Source organism: Electrona antarctica (genome assembly GCF_951216825.1).
Source record: "Electrona antarctica genome assembly, chromosome: 22".
NCBI lineage: Eukaryota > Metazoa > Chordata > Actinopteri > Myctophiformes > Myctophidae > Electrona > Electrona antarctica.
In genome coordinates, this window is record NC_136805.1 from 24,411,680 (window position 1) to 24,428,034 (window position 16,355).

General features: G+C 41.2%; 1 protein-coding gene across 1 annotated transcript; it reads right to left on the reverse strand.

Moving 5' to 3' along the window:
* Window positions 1-9,283: 9,283 nt before the first annotated feature.
* Window positions 9,284-10,591, reverse strand: kcnj12a (potassium inwardly rectifying channel subfamily J member 12a; the record flags this gene model as incomplete). The annotated part of the gene is made up of 1 exon (XM_079493034.1): window positions 9,284-10,591. One exon carries the CDS (start codon window positions 10,589-10,591, stop codon window positions 9,284-9,286), a length of 1,308 nt encoding a protein of 435 aa, XP_079349160.1.
* Window positions 10,592-16,355: the final 5,764 nt, after the last annotated feature.

Below are 16,355 nucleotides of genomic sequence, written 5' to 3' on the forward strand. Positions count from 1 at the left end.
GATGGTTTGTAGTATTCCCAAGTAGCCTAGTAATGAATTACAGTTACTGTATGTATTCTTCTAAACAGCGTCTTTCTCTCTCTCTCTCTCTCTCTCTCTCTCTCTCTCTCTCTCTCTCTCTCTCTGTCACATCACTTTCTCTCTTCCTGACTATCTTTTTCTCTCTTTCCCTTTCTCAACAACGATGATGACCGTTGGGCACACAGAGGTAATTACGCAGTGTGAGAGCGAGGAAATGAGTGTGTGCCCCTCAGGTTGTCCACCTTGCTGTATCATGAATCAAACTCGATTCAAGACACCTGCTGTAAGCACTGAGAACTGAAGAAGAACAGAATGCCCAATTTATGCTATGTTGTATATCGGGAATAGCCGATCTACAAGCTCACCAAATGTTGCCGATGCAACACGTTAGATCTGCTATTTTCGGTGCGCGTCACCGTCATAAAACTAAGTATAAATCATGCTGAAGGGGAACATATCATGTCACCAAAACCTGAGGTACAGAATGAATCGGCAGGGTATCTGTGTACTAAGGTTCATATCATCTTGCCATTTATTGATTTCTTTTCTTATCTTCTTACAATTTATGATATATCTGTGTCCAGAGGAAAACGGAGGAGTCGCACATTGCATTTTGCATATGCTCACTATAACATATTTGCTTTTTAAAATTAAGATCATCCAACAGCATCACAGTTACTAATAGGGAGTACTTTTAGAGATGAAAGTGAGTGGCCGCTGGGTATAGGCACTTAGTTTGGTGCTGCTGTGCTTTATATAGCGCCATCACCATCATTTTACTGTCGGGGAGTTTTCATCCAGGACTAATTAACCAGACTATATGGACTCTAGGGCTGACATAGTTCATGCTGAGGACACTTAGTTGTATGCATCCTCTGAATGGCCACAGTAGTCTTATGCATAAGTGGAGTAATGCGAATAAAACAAATTCATGTCCAGACCCCAGTTGGCACAATCAAGTGTTACCTAGGAGCCACAGAAGGGGTCCATTCCCATGGGGTCTGGCCAGGGTGTCATTTCTTGCTGTTGCATAATTTAGACAGATCATCAACGCGTGATAAAGCCCCTGAGAAGAGAGCAAAAGAAACATCAGAATCTTATTTTGGTTTGCCCCATAAAACTAAATTACAGCCCTCTGAAAAAGAGGGAAAATTATAATTGTGGGAACACTAGCATTGGTGAGTTGGTGTCTGTGTTTCAGACTGTCTGGTTGGTTCGCCAGCTGCAGGCTATTTTTCCCTGGCCAGCAGGTCACGTGGCGACAGCCTCCATATGGTAATTAATAGGTTTTATTTGCAGAGGCCATGGGTGTGAAGGGAAAGGCTGGTGAACCAGTGACACTCACACTTCTGGGCTTTAGATTGCTGCTAATGGACCATTATTGAAATCCAGCACTGTCTTCTGCCCGAGGGTTAGCGAGGAAATCGATAGTATCAGAAGGTAATAATTATAGCTTTCAGTCAGATAACTCACGAATAGATTGAACAAATATTTATTATAGAATGACAATACAAGTGTGCATATAATATTTTATCTTGGCGTTCGGCTCTGCTACATTTTTTTCCCCCTGCTCGGCACAATTATACAACCATCATTAACCATTAAGAGCAGGGAGATCACAATTCCCCCCAACCCCCCCATGGGGAACAGGAATAGCACCAGTCCATAACACCATGCAGAGGAAGGAACGCAGGAAGAATCCAGTCTTAGGTGAGCTTAAATACCCCGCCCAATTGGTCATCTGATTGCCACGTCAGTGAATGACATGTGGGTCTTGCAGAACACTGAATGAGCCCCTCGAGTATACGGTATCTGACTGAACTAACTCCACAAGATACGTATTATTTGTTGTATTGTTCAGCTTTACTTAATGCAAGCGGCAAGCGGGCAGACCGCCTACAAAAAAATGTCATCTTGCTGCTATGATTAGATCATAGATGATATGGATGATTCATGAAATAGAATAGAACTGGATCAATGTAAACATACAATATTCCACACCCTGTGCAGTTAATTGATAAAATATTGAGTTTCAGACGGCTTGACAGCAGATATTCTATTGCTGTACAATATCCCTTGTCAACAAGTCAATTTGCAAGTTTATGATTCTTTCATAGGGAAGAATCATGTGCATTTCTTTTACACAATTTTTTTTCCTAGCATTTCTGCTTCATTGTTCATAGTGATAGTGAGAGAGAGTGATATGACCTGCAGCCATATATATATATATATATATATATATATATAGAGAGAGAGAGAGAGAGAGAGAGAGAGAGAGAGAGAAACAAATCATAGGCACAGTCTACCATCCAATTTCTATATTAATGCCTGAGACGTTTTGGATTCAATAGCAACGATCTCAGTTACAGGATAGCTTATCCCCACCAATCTCAGGCCCAGCAATGATGCACTGTCAAATTCTCAGTGTTCATTTAACTCCGGAGAGTGTACAATTGTAACCAAATGGATCCATGTAGTCACATCTATCAAGAGATGCGTCACAACACTACAACAACTGCAATCTCATCCCACTGTCCATATGTTCCTCATTAATGTTGCCTGTTACTAATCCTGGCATCGTTTCACCCAAACTATTTCTTGACCTCACTGTCACTTACCCACCCACCCAACACATACCACGCATGCATGCAGTGCATGCGGACACACACACACACACACACACACACACACACACACACACACACACACACACACACACACACACACACACACACACACACACACACACACACACACACACACACACACACACAGCGAACGCCTGATATGTACTGTACTGCCTCAGACCTATTACATAAACCGCTGAGTAATAAATGCTCTCAGCATGGTCTCCGTGGTCAATAGCAGCTTTGAGGCCCCATCCCCTGAGCTCAGCACAACTATTGGACACTATGTTAGTTAATCCCACATCTGTCACTGACTTAATCACTCAAACCTAAATTATTTAACCACTTAAGCCCTATTTTATACTTTGTCTTACAATGTGTTGCACAAAATTGTGAAAATAGCAGATGCAATTAAACATTGAGCATTGTTGAACATTTTCACCTATAACGATATGCCCAAAATAGAGACGCCAGGTTGAAAGTGGTTAAAAAACACTTGCTGACGGTGGCCTCTAATGCGAAATAGTCCAGGGTTTATTCACCAACTGGCGAAAAGCTTGCTAAAAACACTGATGACGGCGCTGCACTATTGAGCTATGCTTGATATTTGCTAAACTGTATATTTTGCCTTGCACTTCCACTCTCTGCCATATTGAATTACAGAAAACCATTCCATTGCAGTGCCAGGATAAATGATCATAGGTTTCTATATCAAAGGACCAAAACATTTCTTCAGCTCTAAGGAAGTAGAGGGAGGATGACCTCCCTTACAGTTGGAAGTGGAACCGCATTGATTGGACTGAGCCGGCTTCTGGCCCGCGCTCTTCGGGGCCAAAAGGCCCCTGGCCCCATTGGTTGTTTGTGTGTCACAGTGATTAATTGATGAGCCGTCTTGAATAATTGGCCCGAGACCAGGGAGTCATCTGTGTGTGGTGACATGAATCTTGATCGCCATATTAGTTAGCTCGTCATCGTGATGTATTACCCAGGCTACCAGCTTGACGAATTGATTAGTCAGACCTGGGTTTTGCAATACGTACTGTATTTTGGTACACCACAAAATTGTTATGCTCAGCTCTGCACTTACTCGGACACAGTATACAGTAGAATCAGTACACTGCTTATATTTAGTGTTGTGTTATCTTCAGACTGGGTACTCACACATACAACAAACAGAACAAATGGAAAACAATGTCTTTTACAATAAGATTTTTAATTGAATAATTTAATGACTTTGTATTATCCATTAAAATAAAAACCCAGCAATAGACATTTTACCGGGCATAGGAAGACTTCTACAGAGGTCAAAGGTTATCCAATCATCCCTTTAAGAGAAATACCTGTTTAATCATGAGCTTCTGTGCTGAAATGATTCAAATGAAACTAATTAATCATTGACGACTGAGACAGGAATCCCTTTGCTGCCTCTTAATAGATGATTTTATCAAATTATAGTGATTCAAAAAGGACAAATTGATTATGTTCTATGTGAAAGAAATAGTATTAAAAAAAGAACTGAGTATAAAAATAAATGTATTGATTTGTGTATCAGTTTTCTATTTAAGTAGTCTATGTACTCTAAAGGTCCACAGTATGTACCTGCTGTACATACACATTTTGTGTTTCTGTTAAAGGGGTCAGGTAGTTAACAACTGTGTGTGTGTGTGTGTGTGTGTGTGTGTGTGTGTGTGTGTGTGTGTGTGTGTGTGTGTGTGTGTGTGTGTGTGTGTGTGTGTGTGTGCGTGTGCGTGTGCGTGTGCTTGTGAAATGGATGCATGAATGTGCATGATGCAACATAGAAGCTGATGATGATTTAACATTTTTTCTGCCACTGAATTTTGTGAGAAGTTACAGAGGTTTCACACATCAGGATATCAGAGCCTTCCCAGAAGGCATGTAGGGACAAGAAGGCTTCATTCATAATCCAAAACAATGCTCTATGTATTTTACTGTATCCTAAAAGTACGAAAAAAAGGAGGAATAAAAAGAAACACTATCGAGAAGTATACAGCCAATTGTACCCTTGAAATCAAAAGAACACTGGGAATATTATCAGTCATTGTAGCCAGCTGAATGACCATTCTATGGTTCTCCTGTTCATGCTTGTATGCTCCTCTTTATGGATATCCTATGCGTTCCTCCTTTTCACAGATTGGTTGGGTATTATTACGAAAGAAGTGAACAAACGCTGTCTCCCAGAGACATGAGAGCCACATTTATACACTGTATGTGCAGTTTCATATAGCAACAATTTCTGGTTAGGCATTTGGAGCAAGGGGTGAATTTTAAATGCTACTACTGTCCATGCCAAAGATGTTTTTCTTTTAAATAATACGTTTGTCATGCATCATAGTTTTCTTTCTTAAGCTATACACTGGTAACAAAGGACTTAATCTATTACTGTCACAAAATGATCCTTCTAAAAGCTTTGTCTTGATTTGGTTTTTCATAGTTTCTGCTTAAGGTTAATGGCCTATTTAAAAGTGACTACATTTGTAAGTAGACTAGCAGGAGGCCATATAGCCTATACAGTATGGTTCTCTCTCTGAATATGACCATTCATAATTTACAATCAGTCCAATTTGGAAAATCACTAAACATTCTCTGAACAACTCTCCAAACATGTTGCTTCAAATCTGATTGTTGAACAACTGTGCACAATGAAATCTCATATATACACAACAAAATACAGTAAAATACTTTCACTGAAGAGTGTGGACTAGTCCATACTGGTGATGATGTCATCGCAAATATTGTCCAGTTATTATTTATGATCAATTTGCACATTTATTAGTACTCCAAAGAAAATCATCAAGGAGCTTGCGGTTAGATTGCTGTTTTTCTGGAAGGTGCATTTTAGTGTTTATTGCTTCAGTCCAGACAATGGGCTAGTCTTTCTCTCTCTTGTATCTTTGTAGATGCTGTGGAACTGTGCAACTTAGATATGCTGTGTTTCTACTGTTTATTATTGTAATTGTCTGCCCGTGGGATTCAAGGACCCAATGAGTAAAAAAAGGAGATAGCTATTACTTTCAGGGCTGTTTTACTGTCATTAACACATTATGCACTGCATATTATACGTTGTAGCCAAACTTAATCTACACATTCATACGTGAAAGGATCTGGGTTTTTGATTCCTTATAACAATCAGATGGGTTTTATTGAAGGGGGGGGGGGGGGGGGGGGGGTCATAATAACCCATTCAGTTAGAACAAAGGATAGCTAACGACATGAACAGAAATCAAATTGAGCCACTGCTAATGCAAACTGAATTGAAGACACAAGGGGAACCATGGAGATGTTTTTAACTTTCATTTGACAAAACAAAGTGTTGGTGTGCTGTCACAGTTACCCAATGATGTTCATTTGGCATTATTGGTAGCTACATTTCACTGATGGATGTATGGAGGAGGGGTACCAGACAGACACTAAATCATGCAGTTAAAATTCAACCACAGACTCCTGTCATGCCAAATAAATATCTCATGAAGGGGGAAAACAATGTTTCTTTTTTAAAAGCATGCTTTAAAAACAGTTTTAAAATAACTGAAATAATGACTATCAACTTTGTATAATTGCTTGCCAAAATATATCTGATAAATATAATAACTACTCTTCGGCATTAAGTTTAGGCAACATTTTAATTGCAGGCCATTGCTACCCCACTTTGTATTACGTAATGACTGAGGCAATTCATTACATCATTTCATTTCACACAGAACTCCATAGAATCTATGTCCCCTGATTTCGTTAGCGATATGCATAGATTTATTTTTTTATAGAGAACAATAAAAAAAATTATGCCATGTTCTTACTGTCACCATTTTAGTCTGAGAAGAAGGGAATTATCTTAGGAATTCTAAAATGTTGTCAAGCTATAGTTCTTAGCTATTCTGGGTAACCTTAAACGTAACAACATGTAAGGTGCACGTTTCAGGAGATACAAAATAATGTCTTCTATTCATATTCTTATTAACATTTTTTATATAAATCCTAGGTATTGTAACCTAGATCTGGCAAGAAACATTAATAATATGCAATTCTATGAAAAATATAATATTCTATTTTGATCTATACACCACTATTCCTAGCCTAAGATTTAGACTCTCGTAGATGTATTTATCCATTGTGACATTTTCAATCTACGAGAGTCTAAGCCTTCATTACCCATGTGGGTCATCGAATTTGTCTCCCCGGACCTAGAATTGCTAGAATTGCAAAATCTAAGGTGCTTACATTGCTGCCCTACTTCTCAGGTTGACCTGTGATCTGCATTTAAAACTCGTAGATGCGTTGTTTTCAATTTAAAAAAAAAGGGTTTTGATCAACTCTGTCTCGGAATCTGTCATCCATCTTGGATCTCTCCTCGTCTCCCACGATGAGTGCAACTGGCTGCGCAAACCTGACCGCCAGGGGTCCTGTTGGCTAGTTTTTTATTCCTAGGATCGCGCAGGCAAGGAGCGCTCGTTTTACCATTCCGGCCACTTCGCCCCACCCTACTACTAGTAACCAAGGAAAGCGCCGCCCGAGCGGGCGGAACCTCACCTTCTAATACAAACACAAAACCCCATTCTGCGACTTGCAATACCATGTTTCACGCTTCACCTGTTCGTGCCCCACTGCCGCCACCTCTTTTACTACCGCGGATTTTTTAATAGTTTAGTACGTTAATAGTTTTTGGATTAAGGTTGGTGAGGGGTTCGTTAATAGTTTTTGGATTAAGGTTGGTGAGGGGTGCATTAAAAGATTGGATTAAGGTTGGTGAGGGATGCGTTGCTCCCCTGCTTGCGGTTATGTTTAGGTTAGAGTTAGAGATAGGGTTAGTAGTTTTTGGATTAAGGTTGGTGAGGGGTGCATTAAAAGATTGGATTAAGGTTGGTGAGGGATGCGTTGCTCCCCTGCTTGCGGTTATGTTTAGGTTAGAGTTAGAGATAGGGTTAGTAGTTTTTGGATTAAGGTTGGTGAGGGGTGCATTAAAAGATTGGATTAAGGTTGGTGAGGGATGCGTTGCTCCCCTGCTTGCGGTTATGTTTAGGTTAGAGTTAGAGATGGGGTTAGTAGTTTTTGGATTAAGGTTGGTGAGGGGTGCATTAAAAGATTGGATTAAGGTTGGTGAGGGATGCGTTGCTCCCCTGCTTGCGGTTATGTTTAGGTTAGAGTTATAGATAGGGTTAGTACTAGTCATAGAGTACTAGTAGGCATAAACACTTGTGTGCGGTCCAAAACACAGCCCAGCGCTTCCTACTCCACTGACAACCAATCACAGCGCTCCTTGCCTGCGCGATCCTAGGAATAAAAAACTTGCGTCCTGTAAAAAGGAGTTGATCAAAACCCTTTTTTTATTGAAAACAACGCATCTACGGGTTTTAAATGCAGATCGCAGGCCAACCTGAGAAGTGGGGCAGCAATGTAAGCACCTTAGATTTTGCATTTGTACATGTTAAGAGCAATTCTAGGTCCGGGGGGAAATGGGTAATGAAGGCTTAGACTCTCGTAGACTGAAAATGTCACAATCGATAAAGTCTAAATCTTAGGCTAATTTCGCCCTACAAAGCCAAAGTGCAGTAACTACGTTGGATACTCCGACTTATTTGTGTATCCCAAGGTCAAATTAGCCTTCATGACTTTGGGGGGATAAACAGTTACCTCAAGAACATATTTACAATTTGTGTAATATCACTTATTTGCCCATATCACATTTGGTGGACCAGTTGAAACACTTTTAAACCCAATATCAGCCAATTCTATTTTCTGTAGTTACTGCACTTTGGGTATTTTGTACATGAAGTGATATACGTAGGCCCAAATTACGATGTTGGCTTATAAGGATGTTTGTTTTAAGGGGGGGAGGTATTTAATGTCTAAAAATAATTAAATAATGTCTCTCATGTACATTTCAGTTAATTTCAACATCCTCCTAACTTCTCTTCATAGTGCAAGTGATGTTGCCTTCGATCATCACAATGGTAGATTTGGAGATCATACCAATATTAAAATGACGATGTATTTATTTTGTTTTCAGTGGCTCACGGTCAGATGTTTCATCATTTCATTGCATTTGAATGCTGCAGTGCATGTATTTTCAATGTGTCATTGAACTCAGCTCCAGCAAATTCCATAAAATATAGCTCAAGAGAAGCCTCGTTTTTATAACACTATTTTGTGCCCAAGAGCAACTTGAAATAGCAAATAATCTTTTTAAAGATGTTTTTTCTTTTTCGAAAACGATTCTCCACACAAAACATAACTTACCTAAGCAATGTATTTACATCTAAGATGTGATTATAAGATTTTGCCATAATGGCTTTTTGATCCACTATCATTGAACACTCTCAACTCAAAATGACCATATGAAAAATAGAAGAAAAAAAAGATTCAAGTTTCCATGAAGGATGAAGGTCTTTCCCTAGCCTTTTCCTTACTTGTGGACATTCTTAACCACAGTTGTCTGAGCTGTGTACTCTTGCTTCCCCCCATTCCTTATAGTTATGTCCCTCTTCCCTTTCATTGATGTCCTATTTCCTTTACATATCACAGTAGTCAGCTTTTCCTATGGCACTTTGCATTGTTATGCATTTTTACCCTTGATAGAGAAGGTTAGTCAAAGTTGCCCCCTTTGGTCAAAACGATAAAGGTCATATTTCTGACTCTCTACGGTATGACCTTTGATCCAGTGCCCTGTTGGCCTGTAGTCGTTCAAACTCATGTCGACTGTTCCGGTCTGGACTGAGGTTTGCTAGCGCTCTGCCAACACCAACCACGTCTTCTTCTTCATCCTCATCCCGGTTTAAGAAGGCCAGCTCGTTCTCGTAGCAGAAATTGGAGCCGGAGCTGGGGACCAGAAACTTGTTCTCCACAATGTCCTTGGCACTGCAGCGAGGGGTGGACGGCACCTCATACGTTTTGTGAAAGTGAGAATAATCCACCTTATACACGTTCTTCTCCTCAAACAATACTGGCTCAAACCGATGACCCCAAAGGACCTCAGAGGCCAGGTAGGAGCTGCGGGCTTGCGTCGTCATAGCTGTTGCCTCGACCATTCCCTCCAGGATGACCACGATCTCAAAGTCCGCTGTCTCCAGGTCCTGTTTGCTGATCCCAAATAAAGGGCTATCCTCGTCAATCTCGTGGAGAATAGTGATCGGCGAAACTAAGAAAATCCTGTCCAGCCCTTTGTCAAAGCCCACATTGATGTCTAATTGGTCTAGTGGAATATACTCCCCCTCATCAGTGATCCGAGGTTTCATGAGCTGTGCCCTGACATGGGCCTCAACAATGTGACTCTTGCGAAGATTTCCCACCCTCCACATCAGACATAGCTTCCCATCCCGCATGGCGATAACAGCATTGTGGCTGAACAGCAGTGTTTGTGCTCGCTTCTTAGGCCTCGCCATCTTCGCCATGATGGCGCCTATCATGAAGCAGTCGATGATGCAGCCCACTATCGACTGGAAGACCACCATGAAGACGGCCACTGGACACTCCTCGGTCACACAGCGGTAACCGTAGCCGATGGTAGACTGCGTTTCAATGGAGAACAGAAAGGCGGCCACAAAGCCGTTCACTTGTAGGACGCAGGGAGTGAAGTTGTCATCACCAGCAGGGTTATCCAGGTCTCCGTGTAACAAGGCGATGACCCAGAAGGCCAAGCCGAACACCAGCCACGAGACGACAAACACCAGGGTGAAGACGACTAGCATCCACCGCCAGCGGATGTCCACGCAAGTGGTGAAGATGTCAGCCATGTAGCGCGACGACTTGTCTTCCATGTTAGAGAACTGCACGTTGCACTGCCCGTTCTTCTTGACGAAGCGGTTGCGGCACTTGCGACGCGTGTGGATCTTGCCATTGCCAAAGCCGTTCATGCCATGCATGGTGGTGAGGCGTAGGCGCTCCTCCTCGGATGACACGCTGTTGAAGCGGTTGATCCGCCCCACGCTCATGCTCCCGATGCCACCCCTGGCATGAAGGTCGGAGCGGGAGGGCGGGCCTGGAGACCCAACGTGTGATGACAGGCCCCGCACACCTGGATCACGGGCCAAGCTGCATCTCAGGCCGTCAGGCACCTCCTGTTTGGATCCAGCCAATCCCTGTTGAGAGAGAAGAGCGATGCGTGAGTCTCTAATCGTGATATCACACACAAACAACTGTCAGCAAACTTGAACTCTTAAAACTCTTTGGTCGGTGAATTGCAAACACTTGCTTTGCATAAGTATAATGTGTGCGCACGCACGCACGCACGCACACACACACACACACACACACACACACACAATAATTATAATAAGTGCTTTACATGAAAAAAGGAAACGGTTAAAATTGTTAAGTAAATTTGTTTGTTTATTATTTGTTTATTTATGATGGCATTACTCTCCTCACGGTAACACGTACCCTATCTGACTGGGCTCATCCCTTGTTGCGATGATTGAGTGTGTGACAGCGAGTTGGCTTGACACACTTTGATTTGATTATGAAGCAGGTTGGCTTCAATTATAAATCTCCAGCTGTTTTTGTTTTACAATGATTTGTAGCATCACTCATGGTAGTCACTTACGGCTAGATTAGATTGCATGTATTGTACTTTCAAGTACACTTTCAATATATTGTACCCTATAAATGTTATCACACTATTACAGCATGACAAAAGTATACCACTCTGTTATACTTCTCTTCTCTTTTCTTCATTGAGGTCTAAATTTGTCGATGTGTTGTCAGCATTGTATTTTCAGGTCGAAGGCGTATGTGTGTCTGACTGTGTGTGTTTAATCAAGCTCCCAAGGGGATGACATGTGTGCCGCTGACTCCAAGGGGCACACAGCCCCAGATGCTTCATACAGCAATGGGGAAAGAAGGACTTGTTTGGCCTAAAAGGGAGCATTTTCTGTCACTACTGAGCCAAGATTCAAGCTCTATTTATTTGACCCCATTCTGTAGAATTTGCAGCATTATTAATCACAAAGACACTGTAAAGATTTATAGCACCTTCCCTGGGTGCCCTATACAGGCAGATAGGTAGAGTGATTACTCTCCTGTGCTGTGCCCTCTATTACATATTTACTGTAATTGTCTAACTTTAACTTACAGTAAGATAGTTTAGGTGTAATCACATGCACACACTACTTGCCTAGTGGACTGTCAGAGGGCACAGATCCAAAAGTATCTTGTTACAACTATTTGTCATCGAATATATCAGTAGTGATTTACAATAAGTGCAATAACAGTAGAGTAAGCTAATTTCCAAAATTACAACTAGATAGGTGTGCTCAGTAGAGTGCAAATCTCTATCTACAGCCATGAAATAGTAGGCATCATGTGATTATGAGTTGCACAGTCTCTCTCTCTCTCTCTCTCTCTCTCTCTCTCTCTCTCTCTCTCTCTCTCTCTCTCTCTCTCTGGCAGACGTAATCTGTCCAGTCAGTGCACTGGATGCTGAGGCTCAGGGTAGGCATGCAGAGCAGGGTCAAAGTGTTCTCCCCTAGGGTGCAGCTGGGCCGAGCCCCTTTGGGTTCAGCCAGGTTTTATCGCTTGGCCACATTCGTATGTCCATCTGTCGCCCTGCCCGTCTCCCTGATTTGGGCCCTGAAGACTTGATAGCCCACTGTCGTGCACTCCCAAATCCCTGTGGCCCTGCTGTCTGCCGCGCACACACGCTCATGCTCGCTCACAGTAGCACGCTACAACTGTTGATCTGGAGTAAACATTACCGCATTCTCAATAACCTTAACCCATTTGGGGAGAAACAAAGACAGTACAGGGAAATATAGATAGGTGTTGTGTTTCACTCATATGCTTTGAATAGCTCTTTTTCACAATGTCTCACACTACACATTTTTTCTCAATTGCACAGCTGTTCCTTCTCAAACTAGATCTCCTGTCATGGCTTTCAAACATGCAAACACCTGAATAGAGCGTAGGAGCTCAAATTGCAATTTAGCATCTGTTTGGATGCAAATATTGCCAAAGCAATTGAGTGTGTTCCCCTTAAGGCACCACATGCTTAGTGTCAGGTGAGCATGGATCATTGGATGCGTAATGCAGTGACTTTGTCGACTCAATGATAACATCGAATTGAAGCCAGCACTCGGTCTCAGTGCTTCACTTTGTGTATCTTTTGTGCGAACTGGAACGGTGCATGCATGACCTGGCCGGCACTCCACAGCCAGCAGTCTCCAATGTCCATATCATACTGCTGTAGTGTGGTATCAGATGTCTAATGAATTGTTCAAATGAAAGTAAAAACCCCTCACTGTGAGCGCAGAGTCATTAGATAAGTGCCTTGGACTAGTCTCAACCCAAGAAAACATTTACTGTAGGTAAATGTAAATAAAGAATATATGTGGAGAGGTATTTAAGTCTGGCATCCCCTGGGAAAAGTTGTGCTTGTCTTATTTTGCATGTGCATACAATCAGTTTATTTTAGAAACCTGTTGGCAGGTCAGCATTATTAAAGCTATATTGCTAAAACAACCTTTTTTTGTTTTTTGTTAAAGAAATATATTATGATCATTGCTATAGAATTCTCCCCAAATCTCCAGCTCTTTAACAGAAAATACATTTTCAGGTGGGTTGAAAATTCCATCCAGTCAGGAGAGAGTACCAATTCATCAGCTTGAATCTATTGTTCCAGTTCAAAATTTGTCTGCTCATTCCAAGCATTAGTTTTGCACGAAAAACACTCCTTGGCCATAGCCGTCATCACAAATGTGATGAGGTCATCACATTTGGACACGTTTGTGCAAGTGGCTATGGCTGAATTTAGGCCAAGGAGTGTTTTTCAAGCAGAGTTAATCTTGTAAACCTTTGTGATGTCAGAACATGCCCATATATGGAGTTATTTGTCAGGCATGCCCTAATATGGAGTCTATGCAGATGTCAGAACATAATTGTGATGTCAGAACAGACCAGCTCCATATATGGAGATATAGGGGTGATCAAGTCCGATGCCTGGGCAAAGGCTTTTGTGCTGGTTCTGGACAAACGGCTATCCGACGGACTCAACACCGGGAACTGCACTCCTGTGGTGGTGTGGAACGCGAGTTACGTGGATTACAGACGTACGTACAGACGTACACACAGAGTTGTGGTATAGATAGATTATTATTATGTTATTATGTTATACCGTTTAGGGACAGTGCCTTGTGCGTAATTCACGGGTAGCGGGTAGCCTACTGCTAAGGCCTCGCCCAAGATGGGGCCCTCAGTAGCAATACATACTGTACATTATTAACACTTATTAAACATATATATGTACTGACTGCACCTTTTAATGATACAGTAACATAGACCAGGCTTTGACATTATCAACAGTTGCAAATGATTTGCCTTAATTCTAAGTATAATTTAGTACAGGTGGTAAATTATACACAGTATGAAACCCTCATATGGAGTGCAGTGTGAAATGACATCAAATCACAGAGTAAATCATACGCCATCATGTTTCTTGATGGTCACACATTATTGAATTTTTCTTCTTATTTTATATTTCTTGGCTTTCTTCTTATTTTCTTCTTTCTTCTAATTTTCTTCTTTCTTTTCTGGCTTTTCTTTTCTGGCCCTATATATTTTGTTGTATGACAAATAGACAACAAAAACTCATGAACTTGTAGATCTGCTGTTTTTGCTAGTTTCTAACATGTTGGATTTTATTTTTTACATATATTAGTATAAGTTTCACCTTTGACATGCCCAAAATAGGGACGCCATGCGCAGGTTCAAAGTTGTTTAAGGATCCCTGGCTAATAAGACAAATATGCCTTAAAACGTAATACTTGCCCTCTATAAGTAAAAAATAAAAACATCAATATTTTATTTCTTTCATAAATAGAGAACCTTTCACTCAATAGGGATTGCTCCTGTCGCAAGTTGATGATGTCATATGTCCATGTGTGGTCCATGCAGCCCTATACACTGACACCACGCTAGACAGGAACGCCCAAAAACGTCACATCCGGTTTTAGCCTGGGGTAAGAATTTTCTATGGCTGCCAATGCAACTTGGTCCAATCCTTAATCACATACGGACAAACATCTATGCCGATGCTATCTAACTTGCGGAGGTGGCGTGCCTTGTCCACGGGCAACAGATCTTTCAACGTATGGCATTGCAAAATACGTTTGATAATCGCTACTCTGCTCAATATTGTTTTGAAAATGCCGCAAATTGCATTGCAGTGAACGAGTGCAAATCACAACTTCCCCCGGTTGTGGGCGGAGTCACAGTTTGAGGCGCTGTTTACACGCCGTGGTGTCAGTGTATGGAATGCATACTATGCTAATACAAAATATTTAAAATATTGCTTTGATGCCCATATTAACCTTAGGAAGTATTAAGTTGTTTTTATTTGCATATGCATTCCATACACTCCATAGGACTAGACCATCCTGAAGATATGACATCATCAACCTGCGACGAGAGCAGTCCCTATTGAGTGAAAGATTCTCTATTTATGAAAGAAAATGTTGTATTTTTTATTTTGTAATTTTTGTTAGAGGGCAAGTATAATGTGTTGGCCAGGGATCCTTTTAACAAAATGCATGAGTGAGTAAATAAGTAAATAAATGACTTGGATACTGTCAATTTAAACAATTACAGCAATAAAAACAAGATGAATCAATGCTTTCTCATAAGATAACCTATACATTCTCATATACTTTATCATACATTGTCATGGGTGAAGGGAAGGGTCAAGAGGAATATGATAACAATGGCTCAATTAATACCATTGACAACAGGTTATGTAAAATACTGGAGGGGGACAGGGAAGGAACAATGGCTCGTAGTAGGATAGGGTTTTCCATCTCAAGAAACCAAACTCAACCACTACAATCCCTGCCCACCTCCCAAGGCCATTGTAAAGGTAGAGTCGAAGCTCAGGTGTCACTGTATTTTCCTATAGCTCGCCATGCGGCACTCATCTCGTCTCAAGTGACCGACAGGTATTTTCTTTTGGAACGGAACACTGCTTCGCTATGCTGTGACACAATCTGTTTGGAGATGCACTGTTTACAAAATGCAACCCTGTGCACAAATGCAATTCAACGCCATGCGCCATCGTACTACAAAGGATAAATTAGGCTTATGAGTTACAGCCACAAGGCCCTCCTAGTACCCCCCACATCCACCCCCAGCCAAAATGATGCATTTGCTTTGTATTTGCTTTGTATTTTGACTCAGTATGTGTATACAGTATGTGTGAGTGGTATAGTCATAAGATGACGTTTTTGGTTTGATTGCTCTGTGAATATCAACGATTGTATTTATCTAACAGCTACAATATGCTTATTGTAAAAATGATATAATATGATTTTAGTTTTGTTTTACCTAATAATTTCAACAGTACACGTGTGTGTGTGTGTGTGTGTGTGTGTGTGTGTGTGTGTGTGTGTGTGTGTGTGTGTGTGTGTGTGTGTGTGTGTGTGTGTGTGTGTGTGTGTGTGTGTGTGTGTGTGTGTGTGTGTGTGTGTGTGTGTGTGTGCGCATGCATGCATGCATGTGTAAATAATAGTAACAGTGTCAGTGAGAAACAAATAAAACATGGATACAATACATGGAGAAAACAGTTTTAAGCATCTTTTGTAGGAAATGGCTTTTACCAGGTGGGAGAGCCTTTATAATTTTTTACAAATTTGGAAATTGACATCTGCATGTGAGATGTTTAGGATGATAAAGATCTGAAGATTTCTGCAGCCTAAAGCTAATGTATCCTTG